The 21927-nt window shown below is 44.9% G+C and overlaps 2 protein-coding genes across 2 annotated transcripts in view; one reads left to right on the top strand and one right to left on the bottom strand.

The window, feature by feature from the left end:
- Positions 1–21927, bottom strand: part of lasp1 (LIM and SH3 protein 1) — a 170723-nt gene that overhangs the window by 4483 nt on the left and 144313 nt on the right. The window contains exons 5-6 of the mRNA XM_048560575.2: positions 2567–2678; positions 43–122 (exon numbers count right to left, since the gene is read on the bottom strand). Coding sequence (XP_048416532.1) covers positions 43–122; positions 2567–2678 — 192 coding nt within the window. The remainder of the gene's footprint in view (positions 1–42; positions 123–2566; positions 2679–21927) is intronic.
- LOC125466320 (plexin domain-containing protein 1-like) overlaps positions 1–21927 on the top strand; it is a 432462-nt gene that overhangs the window by 382918 nt on the left and 27617 nt on the right. The window lies entirely within an intron of this gene.

Raw genomic sequence — 21927 nt, 5'->3', positions numbered from 1 at the left:
CCAATAGAACAGTTAGAGGGGCAAAACAGGTTAAGAACTTACCCCAGTGGAGGGAGGTGGAGCACCAGGTGCAGCAGGTGGAGTGTATTCTTGGGTCTGGGGCTCCTGACGTTGCTGGTAGCCTAGATAGGGTAAAAATAATTTTGGCTTCAAAGCAAATTATTTTAAATGGGCCTTCCCTCTAGATTTTAAAGAGGCTGTTCAACATGAAAGAATGTTCCAGAAATTTTTTTTTGCGCCCCCCCCCCCCCCCCCCAAACTTTGCGCATCTGTCTGCTCACCACCCAAACTCATTAGCTCTCCATAGAGGTCAATGCCAGAGATCAGAAGATTAGCATTAATCAACTGCTGGAAGCCAGCAGAAACATACCAAAAAGCGAAGAGAGTCAGGGGGTAGAGGCACATGTAGTGGCCATCATTAATGAGGTGGTGCTGGGAAAAGCTGAAAGCTCTGAAGGTGGATACATCATGTGGACCTGGTAGACTACATCCCAGAGTTCTCAAGGAGATAAATGAGATTGTGGAGGCATTGGTGATCTTTCAGGAATTACTGGAAATCAGAGAGAGTCCCAGAGGATTGGAAAATGGCTAGCTAACGTAAAACGATAATAAAATGTGAGGCTGGATGAACACAGCAGGCCCAGCAGCATCTCAGGAGCACAAAAGCTGACATTTCGGGCCTAGACCCTTCATCAGAGCCCTCTGATGAAGGGTCTAGGCCCGAAACGTCAGCTTTTGTGCTCCTGAGATGCTGCTGGGCCTGCTGTGTTCATCCAGCCTCACATTTTATTATCTTGGATTCTCCAGCATCTGCAGTTCCCATTATCACAGATAACGTAACACCCCTGTTTAAAAGGGAGGGAGAGGGGGACGATGAGAAATTATAGGCTGGTTAGCCTGACCTTGGTTGATCATAACATTTGCCTCGATCATTGGTATTATTTTAGAGTCCATTATTAAGGATGAGATTGTGGAGTACTTAGGAGTGCAGAGTAAAATAGGGCTGAGTCAGCACGGGCTTCACCAATGGGAGGTAACGCCTGATAAACCTGTTAGAAATCTTTGAGGATGTTTTGAGCAAGTTAGGCAAAGGAGAGCCAGTGGATGCAATCTACTTGGATTTCCAGGAGGCCCTTGACTAGATCCCACATAGAAGATTGCTAAATAAAATAAGAGGCCAGGACGGTAGGGGCAAGGTGCTGGCATTGATAGGAGATTGGCAGAAGGCAGAGAGTGGGGACAAAGGAGTCTTTTTCAGGATGGTAGCTGGTGACTAGTGGAGTTCCACAGGTGTCAAATGTTGGAAACATAACTCTTCATGTTATACATTAATGATTTGGAAAAAGGAACAGAGTATTGTTACTAAGTTTGCAGATGACACAAAGATTGGTGGAGGGACAGGTAGTCTTGAAGAAGTGGGGAGGCTGCAGAAGGACTTGGACAGACTAGGAGAGTGGGCAAAGAAGTGGCAGATGGAATGCAACTTGGGAAAGTGAGGGGTTATACACCATGCTAGTAAGAATAGAGGCACAGACTACTTTCTAAGTGGGGAAAGGCTTCAGAAGTCTAAAGCACACAGGAACTCAGGAGTCCTCATTCAGGATTCGCTTAAGATTACCACGTAATTTCAGATGGCAGTTTGGAAGGCAAATGCAATATTTGCTTTCATTTCAAGAGGGCTAGAATACACGAGCAGAGATGTACTGTTGAGGCTGCATAAGACTTTGGTCTGACCACATTTGGAATATTTTGGGTTCTGTATCTAAGGAAGGGTGTGCTGCTATTGGAGAGGGTTCACAGAAGGTTTATAAGAATGATGCCAGGATGACGGACTTGTCACCCAAGGAGCAGATGAAGACTCTGGGTCTGTACTCAATGGAGTTTAGAAGGATGGGGGGGCAGAATCTCATTGAAACTTACAGAATATGGACACACCTGGACAGATTGGGCATGGAGAAGATGTTTCCACTAGTAGGAGAGACCAAGACCCATGGGCACAGCTTCAGAGTGAAGGGAAGACCCTTTTGAACCAGCAGTGGTTTAGATACTTTAGAGATTTTTAAGTGACTCTTGGATAGGCACATGGAGGATCGTAAAATGTAGGGTATGCAGGGTAGATTGATCTTAGTAGGATAATAGGTCATCACAACATAGTGGGCCGCAGGGCCTGTGCTCTACCTTTCTATGTTCTATGTTCTATGAGGGCGAATTTCTTCAGTCAGAGGGTGGTTAATCTGTGGAACTCATTGTCACAAAGGTCTGTGGAGGCCAAGTCACAGAGTATTTGTTTAAGTTCTTGATCAGTAAGGGGATCAAGGGTTATGGAGAAAAGGCAGGAGAACGGAGTGTCAGCCATGATTGAATGACAGAGAGCAGACTCAATGGGCTGAATGGCCTAATTTTGCTCCTGTATCTTATGGTCTTATTCAGAATCAAAAGGAAACAATAATTACAGCAGGGAAAGAGAGAGTTCAGAGAAGAATGACCGGCCGTTGTTATTGGGGTTGTACTCGGAATTGAAGACTGACTCGACTTCTACCACAAGAGTGTGTATTTTGCACCTCACCTTGATGCATCTCATGCTGGACGTTGTACTGAGGAATATCATTCGAGGGCCTTCGTTCACCAGCCGCCGCACTAGTTCCTTTGCTTTTCTCAAATTCTTCATGATATTTAATCTGGCAAAAACAAAAACACAGAAAAAGATGTTTACCTGTTAAAAATTAAATCTCGATTGCAGCTCATCTCTGGGAACAGTTGAAGCAGTGATCCCCAGAGGTCAGTATCAGGGGCCCTTCTTGTGATACATATACATGATCCAGATCTCGGAGTGCAAGAGAATAATATTCAAGTTTGTGGATTGTACAAAACTTGGAATCATTGCAAACTGGAAGGTCTGTGCAATGCTGAGCTCCAAAAGGACATTGACACAGTCAGTGGAGTGCATGGATAGGTAGAGAAATTCTGACTACTGTTTAAACAAAAAGTCACATCAGCTCTGTTTCTCTCTCTCCGCAAATGCTACCAGACCTGCTGAGTTACTCCTGCATTCTGTGTTTCTTTCAGATTTCCATCATCTGCAGTATTTTGCTTTGATTCTAGTGGATAAAGAAGTGCAATACAGAGAAGTGCAAGGTTTTGCTAGGAAGAACATAGACAGAAACAACGTAAAATAGGGCGTGCAGATGCAGAGAACTGAGTGTTTGTAATGCACAGACTATTGAATATGGCAGGACAGGTAAAGAGCACACTTCATAACACAGAAAGAATCTTGGGCTTTAATAATAGGGCTGTAGAGCAGGGAAGATGTGCTGAACCCACATAGAATGCTGATTAGATAGGAATATTGTGTACAGTTCCAGGCAACACATTTTAGGAAGGATGTGAATACTGTGGAGATAGTGCAGAAGAGGTTCAAGGATGTGACAGTTCAGTTATCAGGACAGACTGAAGAAGTTTAGACTGTTCTCTTTGGACAGAAGCAGCTAAAAGCATATCTGACAGACGTTTTCAAAATTATGAGCAGGCTGAATGGAATAGGAGCAAGAGGGCATGAACTTGACAATTTCACAGCATAGCCAACTAGAGGCAAGAAATGAAACCTTTTTCACGCAGTAAGTAGTTAGAGTATGGAATGCACTGCCTGGAAGTGTGACTGAGGCAGAATTAATTGAGGTATTCAAGAGAGCATCGGATGATTATTTCAATAGAAGTGAGGTGCAAGAGTATACCGAAAAGGCAGATGGAAAGAGGGAAGTCATTTATACACTCGGTGGACTGAATGGCCTCTATGTGCACCATAACTGTTCTGAGATTCTGGGAGAGTGAGATAGTCACTTCAATCTGTTTCAGATGTGTGATTAAACATAAAGGTGGATGCTACTCTAGTGTTATAGGAACAATGGGAAGCAACTGGGTTCATGTGATGGTAAGTACCAAACAAACAAACAAACAGAGATAGTTTCCTATAGAGAAGGAAAGGGTGTGAGTAACCTAATTTATCTTTAACATTATTAAAAGGGTTTCATCAGGAATAACCAAAAATGTTTTTATCTGTCAGGGTGACCAGAATAAGGGACTATAATTAAAGATCGTCAGTAATAAATCCAATATAAAACTTTTGACCCAGAAGATACTATGACAAAAGATGGTACTAGGTACAGTAGAAAAATGTAGTTAAGGAGATCATGTAGTACTATGGGTAGCATCAGTGCCTCTGAAGCAGAAGTCCCACTCCAGGGCTGAATACCAAAAAAATGGTGTGCTCATAATGCAGCCAAACAGGTTCAGTATTAAGTTGTAAATCCTTCCAACATGCCCCCACAGTTGTTGGTGAATGCAGGGTAGATCCTGAAAACACTTTCAATGCCTGTGCCACTATTCATAGCTTTCTAGATTACAACATCGATGTGAAAAGTGTAGACTCCACAAGAGACTCGGAGGCTGCTCAAGGCGGGTCACATAAGTACACAATACAGGAAGGAACTGTAGATACAGTTAGATGAAGAGGAACTTGAGCATTCTCCTTGGGAGCATAGACATGAGCATCAGCCACTCGGGCTGTATCACCTGTTTCTGCACTGTAAATCTCTCTCTCTCCTATTCCGTGAACTCTTATAAATGGTGCAATCCAGTGGAGCTTCCTCAAGGTAAATGGAAGCAGCAGCCCAGTGGTTACCAAATGTCACCTAACGTTGGCAGCCAAGGAATTTAAATTTAATATATCAGCAATGTTGACTGTGTAGCCTATAGATTGTCACAAATGTGTTGCAGGGAAATAAATCAGCTGATTTTCCCCAGGCTGGGCTGTATGTGACACCAGATCCTCAAAAAGGTGATTGCCATCTTAATTTACCCAGCAAGACGGGTAGAATACACACTTTTAGACAATGTTTTTCCACCCTATTCCACAAGAGGGTGCACTCAAATGGAATGAATTAATGCCCCACACACACACACACACACACACACACGTGTGAAAATTCTGGGGATATCAACAGTTTCTATAGAAATACTTCTCAAATACAAACACGCAACCATTCAATTAACTTCAGTGTGCACAAGACCTGATGTTAACACGTATACTCAGAAACACACACAGTGATTATGCATACAGGTTGGTCTTTTATTCTTCCAACAAAGTGTCAAGAGAGTGTGCATGATAGACACACGCTGCTACATTCTCAGTAACAGGTTTTTCCTAAGTTTCACTGGGTCAGTGCGGGAGCAAGACAGAAAATTCAAATTAATTTTTTTTTAAAATTACAGAGGCTCCAGGTCAGGCTTATGGACTGAGTGGAGATGTTCTATAAAGAAGTCACTCAATCTGCCCTAAAATAGCAATATAAGATAACATCCAAGTGGAGCTGGATGAACACAGAAGCCAAGATTCAATCTGCCCTTTAGACTCCTCCAACATATTGGGGAAGGCATTGCGAACAAAAAATTACTAAACTGAAAGAAATAGTCCCGATCAAATGTGAAAAGACGATTTAAAATCTTCCACAAGTGTCAGAGGAGATTGTTCAGTCCCTCAAACCTGCATCACTGTTTCATTAAATCATGGACGATTTGCACTTCAGTTGTGTCCTCTTCCGCTTTTTAAGTGATGTGTTGGAGGGAGGTTCACAAAGGGATCACAGGCATCTCTCTTTATTTGCAACACAGCTGGTTATATTGGTTCACATGAGCAGCATGGGGAAGGTTAACTGCGAGCCACAGGCAAACTGCAGTCTTGTTAAAGCTGTTCAGTTCCAATCCATCTTCTAACCAGCAGGGGGCGGGAGGGAGTCAATAGTGGACAAGGAAGTGCCTGTAAACCACGCCCATTCGCCCTGGTCAGGTGAGTAATAAATCATATAACTTCCCTTCTCCTGTATCCAATCACTGGTTCTCCCCCCCCCCCCTCCCCCATCCTCACCCCAGGCCAGCACTGGCACAAAGTACAAGTTATTTCAACTATTCTTAAGCAAGCTCAGACCGTGTGTCATACACATGTTACAGGCTAGGCCTCTTAACAGATTCAACTGGAACGAAAACTATACTGACCTGTTACTCCTTCAGTTGATTTCCAGACCACTTAAAACAAAAAATGAATTCCCCTCAGATTCCTCTGTAGTGGAGTCACCTCTCAAAAAAAAAGGTTCCCGTCCAGAGTCTCACCCAAGCCCTGGGGGGAGAACAGGAACCTCAAAGCTCACCCAGAACACCAGGCTGCAGAGGAAAGCTAACCTTCTGGACTGGAGAGGGGAGCCCGGGGAGGGGGGGTGTGGGTTCATGGTGATGATAGTGGATGCAGGTAGGGGGTTATTGTGATTGGTCAGTGGGAAGGGTGGAGCGGATGGGCAAGTAGGAAGATGGACAGCTTATGTCAAGTTGGTGAGGGCTGGATATGCGATGAGGCTGGGGGGTGGAGAGATTTTGAAGCTGGTGAAGTCAATGTGGAGATAACAAGGTGTAGAGCTGGATGAACACAGCAGGTCAAGCAACATCAGAGGAGCAGGAAAGCAGACGTTTCGTGCCTGGGCCCTTCTTCAGAAAATTCCTGCTCCTGCTCCTCTGATGCTGATTGACCTGCTGTGTTCATCCAGCTGCACACCTTGTAATGTCAGATGCTCCAGCATCTGCAGTTCCTACTATCTGTTAAGTCAATACGGAGTCCATTGGGCTGTAAGCTCCCAAGGCAAAATATCAGGTGTTGCTCCTCCACTTTACATTTGGCCTCACTCATGCAGTGGAGGAGACCAAGGATGGACCTATCACCAGGGCAGTAGGAGGAAGAAATGAAACGGACGGCAAATCACTATGTCAGGTCTGCGTTTGGTCTCCCCGATATACAGGGGACCACACCAGGAACCACAGACACCACAGATCAGCATGGATGAAGTGCAGGTGAATCTCTGCTGGACCCGGAAGGAATGTTAGCGGCCTTGGATGGAAGTGAGAGGGAAGGTGTAGGTGTAGCACCTCCTGCTTTTGCAGAGAGAGGTACCAGGTGTGGTGGAGAGTGTGGAGCTGATGAGGGAGTCAAAGGCTGAATGGTCCCCACGGAAAGCAGACAAGGGTGGGGAGAGATGTATCTTTTTAGTGGCGGGGTCTGATTGTAGGTGGCGGAAATGTCGGAGGGTGACGCGTTGGATTTAGAGGTTGATGGTGTGGTACGTGAGGACGAAGGGGACTCTATCCTTGTTGTTGTGGGAAGGGAGTTTGAGGACAGAAGTGCAGGAAATGGAGGAGACACAGTTTAGGACATCCTTAATAAGAGAGGAGGGGAAATTCTGGTCCTTAAAAAGTAAGAGGATGTCTGGGATGTCCTGGAGTAAAACGTCTCATCCTGGGAGCAGATGCAGCAGAGGCGTAGGAATTGAATGTACGGGATAGCATATTTCCAGGAGGGTGGGTGAGAGGAGGTGTAGTCTGTCTGACCTGCTGTGCTTTTCCAGCCTCACATCGATTGACTCTGGCTTGCAGCATCTTCAGTCCTTACTGTGTCCACGTAGGAAAGCTGTTTGACCTTGGGTCGGCAGGAGTCACACCACATCTATCGCCTTACTTGTGGCTAAATGGGTAGCACTCTTCCCAACCTCAATTCAAGTGGCTCACAGATTGAAGTCCCAGGGCAGCGTCTCAAGCACAAATCCAGCTGACGGTCACTCCACTGTATTATTGTTAGAAGTGGCATCTTTCCCATAACATGTTGGAACAAAAGCCAGTCAGCCCCCTTAGAACCACAGGATCCCTGCAGTGGGCCGAATGGCCTGCTTCCACATCGAACCCACACCGAGCTTCCAAACGGCAGCCCACCCAGACCCATGCCACCTACCCTAAGCCCTGTAACCTCACATTTCTCATGGCTAACCCACCCAGCCTGCATGTCCCTAAATACTATAGGGCAATTTAGCATGGCCAATCCACCTACCCAGTACGTCGGTGGTCAGTGGGAGGAAACCAGGGTGACCGGAGGAAACCCACGCAAACGCCATGAGGGTGTGCAAAATCCACGCAGACAGTCACCTGAGAGTGGAATCAAACCCAGTATAAAAACGGAAAGAACTACGGATGCAGTAAATCAGGAACAAAAACAGAAATTGCTGGAAAAGCTCAGCAGGTCTGGCAGCATCTGTGAAGAGAAATCAGAGTTAACATTTTGGGGTCCAGTGGCCCTTCCTCAGAACTGATGGTGGTGGGGAAAATGTTTGCTTTTATAGACAATAGGTGCTGGAGCAGGCCATTCGGCCCTTCGAGCCAGCACCACCATTCATTATGATCATGGTTGATCATCCACAATCAGTATCCTGTTCCTGCCTTATCCCCATAACCCTTGATTCCACTATCTTTAAGAGCTCTATCTCTTTCTTGAAAGCATCCAGAGAGTTGGCCTCCACTGCCTTCTGGGGCAGAGCATTCCATATATCCACCACTCTCTGGGTGAAGAAGTTTCTCCTCAACTCTGTTCTAAATGGCCTACCCCTTATTTTTAAACTGTGTCCTCTGGTTCTGGACTCACCCATCAGCGAAAACATGCTTCCTGCCTCCACAGTGTCCAATTCCTTAATAATCTTATACGTCTCAATCAGATCCCCTCTCATCCTCCTAAACTCAAGTGTATACAAACCCAGTCGCTCCAATCTTTCAACATATGATAGTCCCGCCATTCCGGGAATTGACCTCGTGAACCTACACTGCACTCCCTCAATAGCCAGAATGTCCTTCCTCAAATTGGGAGACCAAAACTGCACACAATACTCCAGGTGCGGTCTCACCAGGGCCCTGCACAGCTGCAGAAGAACCTCTTTGCTCCTATACTCAATTCCTCTTGTGATGAAGGTCAACATGCTATTAGCTTTCTTCACTACCTGCTGTACTTGCATGCTTGCTTTCATTGACTGATGGACAAGAACACCTAGATCTCGTTGTGCTTCCCCTTTACCTAACTTGACTGCATTTAGATAGTAATCTGCCTTCCTGTTCTTGCCACCAAAGTGCCACACATTTATCCACATTAAACTGCATCTGCCATGCACCCGTCCACTCACCTAGCCCGTCCAAGTCACCCTGTATTCTAATAACATCCTCCTCACATTTCACACTGCCACCCAGCTTTGTGTCATCAGCAAATTTGCTAATATTACTTCTAATGCCTTCGTCTATATCATTAATATATATCGTAAACAGTTGCAGTCCCAGCACCGAACCTTGTGGTACCCAACTAGTCACTGCCTGCCATTCCAAAAGAGACCCGTTTATCACTACTCTCTGCTTCCTGTCAGCCAGCCAATTTTCAATCCAACTCAGTATTTTTCCCCCAGTACCATATGCCCTAATTTTGTTCACCAATCTCCTATGCGGGACTTTATCAAAGGCTTTCTGAAAGTCCAGGTACACTACATCCACTGGCTCTCCCTTATCCATCTTCATAGATACATCCTCAAAATTCTAGAAGATTAGTCAAGCACGATTTCCCCTTCGTAAATCCATGCTGACTCTGACCTATTCTGTTACTGCTATCCAAATGAGTCGTAATTTCATCTTTTATAATTGACTCTAGCATCTTTCCCACCACTGGTGTCAGGCTAACCGGTCTGTAATTTCCTGTTTTCTCTCTCCCTCCTTTCTTGAAAAGTGGGACAACATTTGCCACCCTCCAATCTGCAGGAACTGATCCTGAATCTATAGAACCTTGGAAAATAATTACCAACGCGTCCACAATTTCTAGAGCCACCTCCTTAAGTACCCTGGGATGCAGACCATCAGGTCCCGGGGATTTATCAGCCTTCAGACCTAACAGTCTATCCAACACTATTTCCTGCCTAATATAAATTCCCTTCAGTTCATCCATTACCCTCGATCCGTCAGCCACTACTGCATCTGGGAGATTGCTTGTGTCTTCCCTAGTGAAGACAGATCCAAAGTACCTATTCAACTCATCTGCCATTTCCTTGTTCCCCATAATAAATTCACCCGTTTCTGACCTCAAGGGCCCAATTTTTTCGTAATCATTTTTTTTTCTTTTCACATACCTAAAAAAGCTTTTACTATCCTCCTTTATATTTTTGGCCAGTTTTCCTTCATAGCTCATTTTTTCTCTGTGTATTGCCTTTTTAGTTATCCGCTGTTGCTCTTTAAAAGCTTCCCAGCCCTCCGGCTTCCCACTCATCTTTGCTATGTTATACTTCTTCTCTTATTTTTATACAGTCCTTAACTTCCCTCATCAGCCAACGCTGCCCCCGCCTCCCCTTAGGATCTTTCTTCCTCTTTGGAATGAACTGATCCTGCACCTTCTGCATTATATCCAGAAATACCTGCCATTGTTGTTCCACTGCCATCCCTGCTGGGGCATTGTACCATCGAACTTTGGCCAGCTCCTCCCTCATCGCTCCATAGTTCACTTTATGCAGACGATAGGGTGGGGGGGAGGGGTTAAGGAGTAAATGATAGGTGGGATCTATCAGCTGTGTGTCCAATGCTTCTCTCTCACTTTGGGCTCTATCTCCACCTATCATTCACTCCTTACTCCCTCCCCCGACCCTATCTTCTGCTTAAAAGCAGACATTTTCCCCACCACCATTCGCTCTGAGGAAGGGTCACTGAATCTGAAAACATTAACTCTGATTTCTCTTCACAAATACTGCCAGACTTGCTGAGGCTTTCCAGCAATTTCTGTTTTTGCCCTCCTCTGTACCCTGGGTAATATCTAACCACAATAATGAACCATGCATTTATATAGGCTGACGTTTCGGGTCGAGACCCTTCTTCAGAAATGGGAGAGGGGAAGGGGATTCTGAAATAAATAGGGAGAGAGTGGTAGGTGGATAAAGAGAGAGGAGATGATAGGTGGAGAAGAGACAGACAGGTCAAAGAGGTGGGGAGTTGGGGAGGGGACAGGTCAAGGAGGCGGGATGAGGTTAGTGGGTAGGAGATGGGGCTGGGGCTTGAGGTGGGAGGAATGGTTAGGGAGGCAGGGACGAGCTGGGCTGGTTTTAAGATGCAGTTGGGGGAGGGGAGATTTTGAAGCTTGTGAAGTCCACATTGATACCATTGGGCTGCAGGGGTCCCAAGCAGAAAATGAGATGCTGTTCCTGCAGCCTTCTGGTGCATAATTGTGACAATGCAGGAGGCCCAGGATGGACATGTCGTCCGAGGAGTGGGAGGGTGTTGAAATGGTTCACAAATGGGAGGTGCAGTTGTTTGTTGCAAACTGAGCATAGGTGTTCCACAAAGCAGTCCCCAAGCCTCTGCTTGGTTTCCCCAATGTAGGGATGTCACAACAGCAACAGCAGATACCGTATACCACATTGGCAGATGTGCAGGTGAACATCTGTTTGACATGAAGAGTCTTCTTGGGGCTTGGGATGGGGGTGAGGGAGGAGGTTTGGGGGCAAGTGTAGCACTTCCTGCGGTTGCAGGGGAAGGTGCCGGGTGTGGTGGGATTGGAGGGGAGCGTGGAGCAGACAAGGGAGTCACAGAGAGAGTGGTCTCTCCGGAAAGCAGACAAGGGTGGGGATGGAAAATGTCTTTGGTGGTGGGGTTGGATTGCAGATGGTCTAAGAGTCAGAGAATGATGTGTTGGATCCAGAGGTTGGCGGGGTGGTATGTGAGGATGAGGGGGTTTCTGTTTTGGTTGTTATTGCAGGGACGAGGTGTGAGGGATGAGTTGCGGGAAATGAGAGAGACATGTTTGAGGGCGTTCCCGACCATTGAGGAGGGGAAGTTGCAGTCCTTGAAAAACAAGGACATCTGGGTTGTCCCGGAATGGAATGCCTCATCTTGGGTGCAGATACGGCAGAGGCGAAGGAATTGGGAATAGGGGGTGGCCTTTCTGCAGGATGTCTGTGCTCCACCCCCGCGCCCCCCCCCCCCCCACCCCCCACCATCCCCGGACTGACCTATCTCCCTCCCTAACTCCCCACCTGCATTCTCCTTTACTGGCTCCAACCCCACCCCTTTGACTTGTCTGTCTCCTTTCCATGTATCTTCTCCTTTATCCATCTCCCCCCTCCCCTCCTTGTTTATTTCAGAGTCCCCTTTCCCTCCCCCATTTCTGAAGAAGGGTCTAGGCCCAAACATAGCTTTCCTGCTCCTCTGATGCTGCTTGGCCTGCTGTGTTCATCCAGTTCTACAACTTGTTATCTCAGATTCTCCAGCATCGGCAGTTCCTACTATCTCAGCAGAGAAGGGGCCCACATGGCCCATCTCGTCCATGCTGACCTAAAGACACCTAGATAACCTTTCTAATTTCACCGTTCTGCACACACCTCAAAGCCCTGCATCTTCTAGCACTTCAGGTACAGATCTAGGTACCTTTTCAAAGAGAGTTTAGAACTCCAACACTAACTCAGGCAGCAAATTCCAGGCGCCCACCACCTTCTGTGTAAAAAAGATTTTCCTCACGTCCCCTCTAATATCCTTCCATGACTTAGCTACAATCTGACCCCTAGTGTTTGAACACTCTGCCTAGGGAAACAAGTCCCTGTTTTCTCACCTCTCTCTCTACCTCTCAATTTGGTAGAGCTCAATCATGTCACCCCTCAGCCATCTCTCTCAAAGGAAACCAATCCCTATCTCTCGTTACAGCTACAACCCTACAGCCCTGGCAACATTCTCTCAAACGCTCTCTGCACTGGCTCCAGAGCAATTATGTCTTTCCTGTAACGTGGCAATCAGAACTGCATACAGTCCTCCCATTGTGGCCTCATCAGTATCTTGTACAATTTCATTATTATATCCCCACTTTCCTATTCCATACCTCTGCCAATGAACGACAACATCCACATGCTTTCTTTACAACCCTACCTACCTGTACTGTTACCTTTAGGCATCTGTGGACTTGCACACCAAGATCTTTCACTTCATCTACCCTACCCAGTCTATTCCTGGTTATTGTCAGAGTCATACAGCATAGAAACAGACCCTTCAGCCCAATTTATCCATGCTGACCGCACTTCATAAACTGAACTAGTCCCATTTGTCTGCATTTAGCCCATATCCCTCTAATCCTATCCTATCCATTTACCTGTGCAAATACCCTTTAAATGTTTTAATTGTACCCACCGTTACACTTCCTCAGGCACCTTGTTCTATACACACACCACCCTCAGTGTGAAAAAATTGCCCCTCAGGTCCTTTTAAAACTTTCCCCTCTTACCTTAAACCTACACCCTCTAGTTTTAAGACTCTCCCACCCTTGGCTCTTCACCTTATCAATGCCCTTCACGATTTCATAAACCTTTAACATTAACCCTCAGACTCTTACGCTCCAGGGCAGAAGATCCCAGTCTGTCGTGCCTCTCCTTATAACTCAAACCATCCAGTCTCACTAACATCCTTGTGAATCTTTTCTGCACCCTTTCCAGTTTACATAACATCTTTCTTATAACAGGGCAACCAGAATTGGTATCAGCACCATAAATGTGGATTGTGTATTCCTTTTTACAGTTTAACTTTCTGGAATACCTTACCAGGCTGAGGTTGAACTCACTGCCCAGATGTCTGAAAGCAAACATTAAAAGCAGAAGCTCTATTTTACACCCTTTCCATCACATAACCATGCAAAGAACCAGAAATGAAACAACCCAACTTAACAGACCGGATCATATAAATACAAAGCGAAGTAGAACAGCATTGCTTCATCAGAGGCCGCACTGATGTTGCTACCTAGATGGTGACAAAAACGTCTGAACTATAACCAGCCAGCTCAGCGAGCAAGCCAACAACCTCATCTACAACCTGAGCTACAAATCTTCGCAAGAACCTGAAGCCACCTGTGCCTTCTACTTTCGGGAAGACCAGAAGATGATGAACAGACCTATTGCTGGTAATTGGAAGCAGAATATGCCATAAATTAATGATCCTCCCACCAGACTGCCACCACACCCATATCTGCGCTCAAGGGGACCCGAAGTGTGTTCCATTCTTATCCTCTCATTTTCTCACCCACATCCCCAGACACGCCTCCTCTCTCTCACTTCCTGCTGAAGCACAGACCCGTGCGCCTCAATGAAAATAACCACTGTGTGTATTAACCATGGCTCAGTTCAGCTCCATGAGTTAGAGGGCCCCACTCCAAAAGATTTGAAGTATAAACTCCATGCTCACACTTCAGTGTGGTACCCAACTGTTGGAAACTCTGTCTTCTATGTCAGACAACCCCCATCTGCCCCCCACCGAGGATGGTTGGGACTGACAGATCTCATGGCGCTAATTCTACAAAGATTATTATTAACAGTTGTCACTATCACATTATTACTTGTGCCAAATTGTCCGCTGCATTTCCTACATACGTCTCTAAATTACTTCATTGGTTGGGAAGAGCTTTGGGAGTACCTAACCACAAAAGGCTCCTGTAGACGTGAGCTCCTGGTTCACAGGGAGAGCCAGAACCCTGAGAAGCTGCAGTTTGGTGCTCAAGCCCAATCCTGTACTCACACAGTAACCAATTGCATTGCAGTGACGGGGGTCATGGGGTCATGGTCAGGATAGAGGGTTGGGGCCAGTCTGAAAACCGGAGAGAAGACCAGTCGTGATGATACTGAATGGTGGAGCGGGCTCAAAAGGATTGAGCAGCTTACTCCAATGTTCCTCGGAACACAAACTTCCACATTGAATGTGTGCGCCAAAACAGCGAAGTCAGGGTTATGTGACTGCAGCTGACAGAAGAGGATGTTAGAAGCTTGTACTAATTTAGGTTGGGGTGGATGATCTTGTGGTGGACTGGGCAATGCTCCTACATCTGGGCCACATTCTACGTGTTTAATTGAGAACTCAAATGGCCAAAGGAGGTGAAGTTGCTAACAGGGCCAAATAGCTTAATTGCTGCCCTGCAGATCCTTCCAATGGACTCGAAGCTGGGCTGTAAGAACAGCGAGAGCATTTCCCATTCTGAATGGTGAAATAACTCTACAAAGGCTGGTATCCCGTTACCAAGTCACCCTGTATTTACACACGCATTGTTAGCACAGAAGCGGCTCCTAGTGACAGTAGAACTCCTGACACTCCTGTTTAATATCTGTCAGCCAGGGCTCCCTGATCGGGGCTGTTAACCTGGTCCAATCAGTGAACTCATTCTATGAGGTCCACCTGGCTGCCTTCATTACAATCACTTTACTGAGAGCAATGACAAACCACTGCAGTATCTTTATGATGAAGTGTGGCCCAGCTCAGTGGAAGGCCATGTTTGATTATACACTTTGTGGGAATGGTATCTGAACAGCAAATAAATTGTGTGGAAACACCCTTGTCGTAAAATGACACATGTCTATTTACTTAAACATCCCTCAGTAATCAGCAACGAGATAAATCAGTCAGTACAGTTAAAGACATCCTGCTTAGAATGCTGAGTCGAAAAACAATGTACTAACAAGTTAGGTCTCACACATACTGCTCACTGGACTCCAACAATTTCATCTCTTACTCATCTTTGGTGAATTAGAAATGCAACTAATCACAGCTGGATTCCTGATTAGAATGATGGACAATGGGATTCAAGAACGCTGAATCGGACAACTAGCCAAAAAGCTTGTCACTGCTCCTCCATCACTTTCCTTTCAAGGTGCTGTCTCTTGTTCATGTTGTTTCTGCAGGAACAGCCTGCACACTGGGATTCCTGCTGTACCCTTAAGAAATAAAACCGGGGGCTGTATGGTCTGCTCCTCAAACTTGCTAATGCCATTCAGTAGGATCGCAGGTGAAGTGAAACTCCTCCCATTCACTTTCCTGTCCTTTCCCCATGATCCTAGATTCCCCCATTGATCATGAATCTAATTCATCTAACTTATCAGCCGTAAATATATCCTCCCAGAAGCTGCTCCCCATTTGAGAGCTGGAACAATTAGGATTATCTGCTACCTGTTGCTGGTTATACAGGACTGATTGCAAACCCACCATGCTCCCCCAAAAAATCTCACCGTGGGAGCCATTCTGATTATTCACCCCTCCTTAGGACAATTTTACAAACTCCCCCGAAACACTTTTCCCCCTCCTAAATCCCTTCTGCATCACTCCATCCCCTCCAGAACCCTTCCTTCCCTTCCCCACTCTCTCAAAAATCACAGAATGCAAGGCTTCGAGATGTCTGATTGGGGAATGCAACATTGCTGCTGGCGGAAATGTAATGGTCCCTCTGTTTCTCATTGGAACTGGGAGTTCTCTGGGAGGGAGCTTCGTGGTACAATATTTCAACATAGTATTTCCAGTTGAGTTCAGCATCTCCTCAGACTGTACCTAAAGTGCAAGCTCAACGCGCGTCAAACTTTTAAAAATAAAACACACCGCTCAGTGGGTGAGCCAACCGACAAAAATCACACAAGTACTGTATTCTTCCATTTTTAGAAATCAGACACTGCGACTAAAACAACAAAAAAAAACCATAAAAGGTATTCACAAGTGCTTGCAGGAAGCCACATTAAAGTACTTTGCTCTGCATCTCCACACTGTCTATCCACCGGTTTCTAACTGCAGAAAGCTGGTGGGGGTGGGGGTGGAGGCAGAGGGAGAAGGCAGGGTGCGGAAGAGAGAGAGAGAGAGAGAGAGAGAGGATTAAAACAATTTTTTTAAAAAGGGAACGGCCTAAAACACTGGTCCTAGCTGAAAGGTTTGATAAAGTTAGCAAACAGACTCCTGGTACTGAATGGCCTCTTCCTATTGTATTGTTAATGTTTAGGCATCAGATGAGGGGGACAGCTAATGTCCTTAGAATGTATCCATCTACAATTCGAGCTCTTCCACTACTCAACAAACATCACCCTCCACACGCCTGCTTAGTCAGCGTGCAGATATGAGTGTAGCAACGTACGCACAATTTAGCCTTTGGTTTTCATTTGACACAACACAGCGCTTGGTTTGGAGCGAGAGTAATGGGCAAAATATGTGCGGTTTGCTGACTCATTGTGGATCTGTGGCCCACCATGACTTAGCAAGCTAGTTGAAGGAGCAAGTAAAAAGTAACAGCGGTGGTGGGGGGGGGGGAAGAGATGTGGAGGAGATGGATGAAAGAGAGGTGAATGAGACCCAGTTCCCAACATCATCTCAGGTGGAAACCAAAGCATTCATGCAGCTGAGGTATTGGTCTCAAGGCAAGTTGTAAAGTTCTGGAAATCTCTCTTGGAAACTACACTAATATTCTTGTCCATTAAAACAATTATTTTTGAATTGTTAAACAGAAATTTGGCTTATCATCGTCCATTGACAAAATCAAGAGTAATGAACCATTTTAAACACATTATTAAATAAAATAATCTCATATAAATGGGATGAGTCACTCTAAGAATGAAGGTACTTCAGTATTTTGTGCTGTGTTTCCCAGCATTGAATTACACTGGATTTCATTGCCAGAAAATAATTTTGAAAATGTAACTGTCTAAGCATTGATGCACTAGGGTTTGAGTCACACAGCTGTGGGATTAAGAAACCATGCTCTCCAGAAATGAATCTAGCAATCCAGAATGACTCTGCCAGTGCAGTACTGAAGGAGCAAAAGATATCATGGCAAAAGATATTTGAAGAGGAAGATAGTTCTCCCATTGTCTTAGATAACACTTAGAGCCACAGTCATACAGTACGGAAACAGATACTTCAATCCAACTTATTCAAGCTGACCAGACATCCCAATTTGACCTAATCCCATTTTTCAGCATTTGGGATATCAGCCATATCCCTCTTAACTCTTCTTATTCATAGACTCCATCCAGATGCCTTTTAATCTTGTAATTATACCAACCTCCACCACCTTCTCTGGCAGCTCATTCCTTTCACGCACCACCCTCTGTGTGAAAAAGTTACCCCTTAGGACCCTTTTAAATCTTTCCCCTCTCACCTTAAACCTATGCTATCTAGTTATGGACTCCCTTACTCTAGGGAAAAGACCTTGGATACTCACCCTATCCATGCCTCTCATTGTTTTATAAACCCCTCAGCCTCCAACATTCCAGGGAAAATAGTCCCAGCTTATTCATCTTCTTCCTACAGCCCAAACTCTCCAATCCTGGCATCATCCTTGTCAATCTTTTCTGCACCCTTGCAAGTTGAGCAACATCCTTCCTATAGAAGGACAACCTGAATTGTACGCAGTATTCTAAATGCAGCCTCACCAATGTCCTTTTATGCCTCACCCAACACCTAAAGCAATACAATAAAGTGTGAAGCTGGATGAACACAGCAGGCCAAGCAGCATCTCAGGAGCACATGAGATGCCGCTTGGCCTGCTGTGTTCATCCAGCTTCACACTTTATTATCTTGGATTCTCCAGCATCTGCAGTTCCCATTATCAACTAAAGCAATATGCTGGTCATGTATTTCTTTGCTGTTTGTGGCAGCTTGCTGTGCACCAACTGGCTGTTACATTTTCCACATTACAACAACAACTACACTTCAAAAAAATCACGCTTTGGGATGTGTTAGCATTAAGAAAATCAATGTACATATGCAGGTCCTTCAAACGGATGTACAATCATGAATCTGTCAATGGACGGTGCCATATTTGCTCAGCATCTCCAAAACTTTCTGTTCCTATTTTGAAGATCAAAAAGTTTGTAATAAAGGCAAACTGGCATTCACGACTAACTTTTTGAGAAATGGAAAAGAAACTACATCCAATCATTAATATCGGAGGCCATGCAGATCTCCTCAAGCAGAATAACTCAGACACAGGTTACCACAATTCTCATTCAACAAATTCTTGGAAGAATACTGCCAGGGGCAAAAACAACAGGAGAATTCTTACTAGTCAAGTCATGTGCCTCTTTTACTTTTCATCAGGAAAAATTACATCAATGTGGTCCACAGTTAAGCAAATGTCAGAACATGATGCTTAAGGAAGCGTTTTGTTTCATGCCAGTATGTTGTGAAGCATAGTGCAGCACCTTTGTCAGTCTTTTGGAAGAGTTTTCCAATTAATCCCATTTCTCTGCTCCTGGAGCTTTTTTCCTCCCTTTCCAGTCCACCCAATTCCATTTTGAAAACCGCCAACAAATCTGCCTCATATACCCGTATCATTACCAGCATGTTGACATCGCTGCATTTATCACCCAGAGGGCAATTAAGAATGACCTCCCCCCACCCCTTGCTTTGGGTCTGGTGTCCTGTGTAGGCCAGACCATTTAAGGACAATAGGTTTTGGTACCTAATGGATATAAAAGTGAGCCAAAAAATAATGGTTGCCAGCTCTATAACAGATTTTATTGAATCTAAATTTCACTATCTGACACAGTCAGATTCTAAATCCACATACCCAGAGTTCTAAGGAAGGGCACTAGATCTGAAACATTAAGTTTATTCTCTCCACAGATGCTGCCAGACCTGCTGAGTTTCTTCAGCAATGTCTATTTTTTGTGTGTTACATGGTCCCAGAGCATTGGCCAGCGTTTGCGGATTGTTGACATTAATGTTACTCCATTGCTTCCCCTACATGTCTCGAAGGTAGAAGATTGCTGCATGAAGAAATCTCTCATCTCACCTCATTTTATAAAGTTAACATCTTAAATTTGTGCGTCTTCTCATTACAAATCCATTTGCCAAGGGAAACAGGCCCTCCCCGTTCCAAGGAGTGAGTACAACATGGTGCTAATAGGTTCAATCATTAACACATGCTTCATGAGTGCAAATATGTCTCAAAGTGCTTAAAAGATCAGAAGAACAGTTGACCCCAAGCAGGAGGAAGGGAAAGCAGAAATTGTAAGATGGTTTTCAAAAACTGGGCCAGAAGGTAAAGGTTTCTGTAAGATAATGGGTAAAAAGGTGTCAAAGAGTTTGCTCAATACAAGTAGGCCAAGGCAGGGCAAGTTAGGCATGTGGAGACTGCCACTATAATGGAGGGTTAGGTACTGGAGGGATGGAAATTGAGGGCAATACCTTGGAGGGCTAGTGAGGTTTAAAAAGAATAGGGGAGTTAGGAATGTGGAACCACCAACTGTGATTTGTGAAGGATTGCAAACATCAAAGAGAAAATGTGAGATTGAGGTGAACAACACATGGATATGCTATTCACATAGGATGGTAACATTCCAGAAGTGCTGGAGATATCAGAACTGCAGATGGAAACAATGTTCATCCCATTCAATGTTTCCTTAGAGGAGGACATTGCAAAAGGAGGAAGGTCACTGGACCCGAAACACGAACTCTGCTTTCTCCCCAAAGATGCTGCCAGACTTAAAGATAACAAGGTGTAGAGCTGGATGAACACAGCGGGTCAAGCAGCATCAGAGGAGCAGGAAGTTGACATCTGAACATTTGACATTTCTGAAGAAGGGTCTAGGCCCGAAGCGTCAGCTTTCCTGCTCCTCTGATGCTGCTTGGCCTGCTGTGTTCTTCCAGCTCTAAACCTTGTTATCTCAGATTCTCCAGCATCTGCAGTTCCTACTATCTCTGCTGCCAGACTTGCTGAGTTCCTCCGGCAATTTCAGTCTTTGTTTTAGGATTTCCGGCACACAGTTCTTTGCTCGGTTCTTGGAAGAAGGTCCATTTAATAATAATCTGCCAGATTGTCCAAGACATTAAAACCAGCAATTAATCTTCGACGTCTGAGCAAGTCAGCTGTAATTGTGACATCACAAAAAAAACACAACTCAGTCCTTTCAGTAGAGACAATGTGGTTTCCAATCTGAAGATAGCACCTCCCCATAGAGATAGTCGAAGAATAAAATGTGGCTGGATTTGACAGGCACTGGATAAGCCTTTCGCAAGATTTTTCAACCAATGAGGAAGTGGTTTTAAAAAAAAAAGCAGAGATGCTGCCAGCGATCTACATCCAGTTCGAACAATTCATGTGTCAGCTGCAAAATTAAAAGGGGCCAAAAGATGCTGTCGCCCTGCACCTAAAGCAGCACACTCTGTACTCTTGTCATGTTTGAGCCAATCTAGCAACAGGTCCCGTTAACACTGCATTATAGATGTGAGAAACAGGAAGAGTTTTGTAATTTGCCCAAGAAACTTAATATTCTCCAAATTGGCCATATTTTAACTTTTCTAACTGAATAATGTTTCACTGTCACAATACTCTCCAGCCCACCTTCTCCCTCTCTCTCAGCCCGAATTCATCCAAATCTCCCAATCCACACCAACTCCTGTTCACCCAATAGATGTTCGCATTTAGTTCCCGATTCAGCAGCCACTCCTTTTGTAAAAAGTTTCATCAGGATTTTCAAACTGGCTGCATCTGTCAACACCCAGGACACATTTAAAGAGGAGGGGCAGAACGCTATCAGACGTAGAACTGAAAAGAATTGGAGGAAAGTATGTATTGCAAAATATAAAAATTCAGCTATAGAATGAGGAAAATCAGAGGGGAGCACACACACAGTTAACAATTATCAGTGGATTGTTGGTGTTTGTAAATACTATTTCGAACCTATCCACCACCTCACCCACTGTGATGGCACCATAAGGACTTAGTAGAAGTGTGAAGTAGAAGTGTAAAAGTAGAATCTTGTGGGAGACAGGCCTCATTCTCTGTATTAATGTAGAGTCTATTATTATAATCTGTAAATAAAAACTACACCCTCGCTGCTATTAAAGACTTTTTATTAGATCACAATGAGGTGACATGATGTGAACAGCAACATTTCAAGAAAGCAGCTCACCACCATCTTCTCAAGGGCAACTATGGTCAGGCGATAAATGTGGCTCAGCTAATGATGCTCACGTCCCATGAGTGGATTAAAAAAAAAGGCCCCCCCTCACATACACTGAGCCACGTAGGTTTTCTTTTAAAAAAAGAATCTATTTGCTTACAAGATGAAAGTTGATAGAGGAGTCACAGGCTGCTCTCAGTCATGCAGCACAGAAACAGAACCTTCGGTCCAACTAGTTCATGGCAAATATAATCCCAACTAAACTAGTCCCACATCCCTCCAAACCTTTCCTATTCATGTATCAATCCAAATGTCTTTTAAAATGTTGTAATTGTACCCACATCCACCGCTTCCTCTGGCAGTTCAT

Source organism: Stegostoma tigrinum, chromosome 31, assembly GCF_030684315.1.
Source record: "Stegostoma tigrinum isolate sSteTig4 chromosome 31, sSteTig4.hap1, whole genome shotgun sequence".
Classification (NCBI taxonomy): domain Eukaryota; kingdom Metazoa; phylum Chordata; class Chondrichthyes; order Orectolobiformes; family Stegostomatidae; genus Stegostoma; species Stegostoma tigrinum.
The sequence above is the reverse complement of the archived record's forward strand: the minus strand, read 5'-3'. Positions and strand labels throughout refer to the sequence as shown.